The sequence below is a fragment of the Harpegnathos saltator genome, unplaced genomic scaffold (genome assembly GCF_003227715.2).
Source record: "Harpegnathos saltator strain DR-91 unplaced genomic scaffold, Hsal_v8.6 scaffold27, whole genome shotgun sequence".
Taxonomy (NCBI): Eukaryota; Metazoa; Arthropoda; class Insecta; order Hymenoptera; family Formicidae; genus Harpegnathos; species Harpegnathos saltator.
The window spans coordinates 335820-339502 of NW_020230061.1; the positions used below are offsets into that span (position 1 = coordinate 335820).

The window sequence follows — 3683 nt, forward strand, 5'->3', positions numbered from 1 at the left end:
AAACTTTTGCAGTACATATCCCATAATAAATGCTAATTTATCTATATTTGTTTCACCTCTTTCTATACTCTCTTCCCATCTGTGTAACTGCTGTAAATTTTTAACCTTACGAAACTTGCTCTGTACGCTAATTAAAGCTTAGCGAGCCTTCATTCCACTTTTCCAAAACTCCACAGCTTTTCTCTTATAATTAAAGTCGATCTTCCCACCTTCCTCATCAACAATGCATTCTTCAGCTTCAGAACTGTCATCATCTTCTTCTCTTTCTGTAATATACTCTATAATTTGTACTCCATATGGCTCTGATGGATCAAGCACGTAATCATGTTCTAATAATAATGTCAAATGTATGTTCTGAAAATTTTGTAGAATGTCCCGAATTTCATTATAGATTTCAATTTCCAATGGTGTTATAGGTGTCTGTGTTATACTCGCAATTTGAAACGTAGTCATTAACATATTTATTACGTTTGCAACATTAATCGATGTTATTTTACAGAAAATTCTATCAAGCAATGATCACAAATTTTTAGAATCGTAACTGCTCACTGTCATATCAGGTGTAGTAAAAAGAAATCCATTATTTTTCCAATAGATGGCTTTAGTTATCTGTATCTCGCGTTGTATAAGTCCGATCGGGTTCCACTAGATGGCGTTAGAAAGATGAGATTTCGTACTAAAAAAACTTTTCTGACAGTTTTGTGATTAGTTGACTCAGTTTTGTTTGAGTGCGCGTCAAAGATGGACACTAGCAAAGAGAAAATACGCTATATTTTACAGTTTTTCTTCGATAAAGGCGAAAACGCAAGCCAGGCGGCTGAAAATGTGAATAGTGTTTATGGTCCTGATACTGTAACAGCCAATCACGCGCAATTTTGGTTTCGTCGATTCCGTTCCGGTAATTTCGTCAAAGGTCAAAGATGCACCACGCACTGGAAGGCCAATTGTCGAAAATATCGATAAAATCATGGACATTGTCGAGTCCGACCGTCATGTAAGCACTGTTTCGATTGCCCAACAGCTAAAGATTGCACAAAACACCGTTTGGAACCATTTGCATAAGGCTAGATACAAAAAGAAGCTCGATGTATGAGTGCCACACGAGTTAACGCAAAAAAACTTCATGGACCGAATTTCCATCTGCGAATCACTGCTGAATCGCAACAAAATCGACCCATTTCTGAAGCGGTTGGTCACTGGTGATGAAAAGTGGATCACTTACGACAACGTCAAACGAAAACGGTCGTGGTCGAATCGCGGTGAGCCGGCGGAAACGGTGGCCAAGCCAGGATTGACGGCCAGGAAGGTTTTGCTGTGTGTTTGGTGGGATTGGCAGGGAATTATCTACTATGAGCTGCTCCCCTACGGCAAAACTCTTAACTCGGAACTGTACTGTCAACAATTGGACCGTCTGAAGGAAGCAATCGCCCAGAAGCGGCCAGCTTTGGCCAATAGGAGAGGAATTGTGTTCCATCAGGACAACGCCAGGCCACACACATCGATAGTGACTCGCCAGAAGCTCCGGGAGCTTGGTTGGGAGGTTCTTATGCATCCACCTTATTATCCGGACCTGGCACCAAGTGATTACCATCTGTTCCTGTCCATGGCGAACAATTTTGCTGGTGAAAAATTCGCTTCAAGAGAGGCTTGTGAAAATCGACTGTCTCAATTTTTTGCCAATAGGGACGAGAGCTTCTATGAGAGAGGCATAATGAAATTACCTTCAAAATGGCAACAAGTTATCGAACAAAACGGCGCATATTTGACCTAAATCGGATCATTCTAACTATGCTAATTAAAGCCTTCAATTTCATGCAAAAATAATGGATTTCTTTTTATTACACCTGATAAATGAAACTAAAAACAATATTTTTTCGCATATATTTATATAAATCAAAAGACGCAATAAACTTATCTGCCATATAAATATTGGGTTAAGTAAAAAGTTTTGAGCGTTTTCCGCTAGATGGCTTTAATGAAGTCATATCTCACGATGTATATGTCGCATCTGGTCATTCTATACTGCGACTTAAAGGTGACATAACGCTTTAAAAAAAGTTCTTTGACAGTTTTGTGTTTGGTGAAGCCAGTTGTGTGTTAGAGCGTTCCAAAGTGGAGGTAAAAAAGGAGAAAATTCGATACATTCTTCAATACCACTACGACCAAAGGGAAAAAGCGGAGCAGGCGGCCAAAAAAATTTGTGCTGTTTATGGACTCAATATAGTATCGAATGCAACAGCAAAGCGGTGGTTCCAACGATTCCGTTCTGGTAATATGGACGTCGAAGATGAGACACGCTCTGGTAGGCCAATCGTCGAAAATGTCGATAAAATCATGGAAATCGTCGAGTCGGACCGGCATGCGAGCACTTATTTCATTGCCCAGGAACTGAAGATTAGCCAGAAAACCGTTTGGAACCATTTGCATAAGGCTGGTCTCAAGAAGAAGCTCGATGTATGGGTGCCACACGAATTGACGCAAAAGAACCTTTTGGACCGAATTCATACCTGCGATTCTTTGCTGAAGCGTAACGAAATCGACCCATTTTTTAAGTGGATGGTGATTGGCGATGAAAAATGGGTCACATACGAGAACAACAGGCGAAAAAGATCGTGGTCCAAGCGCGGTGAGCCGGTCCAAACGATCGCCAAGCCCAAGGATTAACGGCCAAGAAGGTTTTACTGTGTATGTGGTGGGATTGGAAGAGAATCATCCACTATGAGCTACTCCCATCGGGCCAATCACTCAATTCGGACCTACACTGTCAACAACTGACCAGATTGAAGCAGGCGATCGACGAGAAGAGGCCAGAATTGTCCAATAGGAAGGGTGTTGTGTTCCATCAAGACAATGCCAGGCTGTACACATCTTTGACGACGCGCCAGAAGCTCCGAGAGCTTGGATCAGAGGTTATATCGCACCCGCCGTGTAGCCCAAACCTGGCTCCAAGCCATTATCACCTTTTCAAGCATTTGCAAAATTTTCTTGATGGTACAAAACTGGCCTCAAGAGAGGCTGGTGAAAATGAGCTGGTCAAGTTTTTTACCAATAGGGACGAGGACTTCTTCAATCGCGGAATTATGAAATTGCCTTCAAAATGGACAAAAGTTATGGAACAAAACGACGCATATTTGATCTATTAGGAGCGCAAAAAGTTCTGAGCCCTAGATTTCATACTACTGAAACCACAATTTAAATTGCATTAATTTTCCCGCCCTCTTGCGGTTTTAAAGCAGTGACATTTGGTCTTTCGAAACATCGTGCGATTTGGCATTTGATGCATATAACCTTAAAATCAGCAGTGTTCACGATGGCAATAACAAAAGAGCATATTCGATTTTCCATCCATTTCGCGTTTCATCTGAAGAAAAATGCTGCTGAAGCCACTGAAATGATCTGTGTTGCATATGGAGAGAACGCTGTAAGTTATGCTACGTGTAAAAGGTGGTATCAAAAATTTCGCCAAGGAGATTTCAGTCTTGAAGATGAACCGCGTGCTGGACGCCCTCAAAAGGTTGAAACGGACGAACTGCAAGCATTGTTGGATATAAACTCTGCACAAACTGAAAAGGAGCTTGTAGAGCAACTTGGCGTTACGCGACAAGCCATTTCCACACGTTTACATGCAATGGGAAAAGTTCAAAAGGAAGGCAGATGGGTTCCGCATGCACTGTCCGAAGACA

General features: G+C 41.6%; 1 protein-coding gene across 1 annotated transcript; it reads left to right on the plus strand.

The window, feature by feature from the left end:
• The first annotated feature begins 2687 nt into the window (after positions 1 to 2687).
• LOC112588682 (histone-lysine N-methyltransferase SETMAR-like) lies at positions 2688 to 3143 on the plus strand. The gene has a single exon (XM_025299355.1). The coding sequence runs from the start codon at positions 2688 to 2690 to the stop codon at positions 3141 to 3143; it is 456 nt and encodes a 151-aa protein (XP_025155140.1).
• Positions 3144 to 3683: the final 540 nt, after the last annotated feature.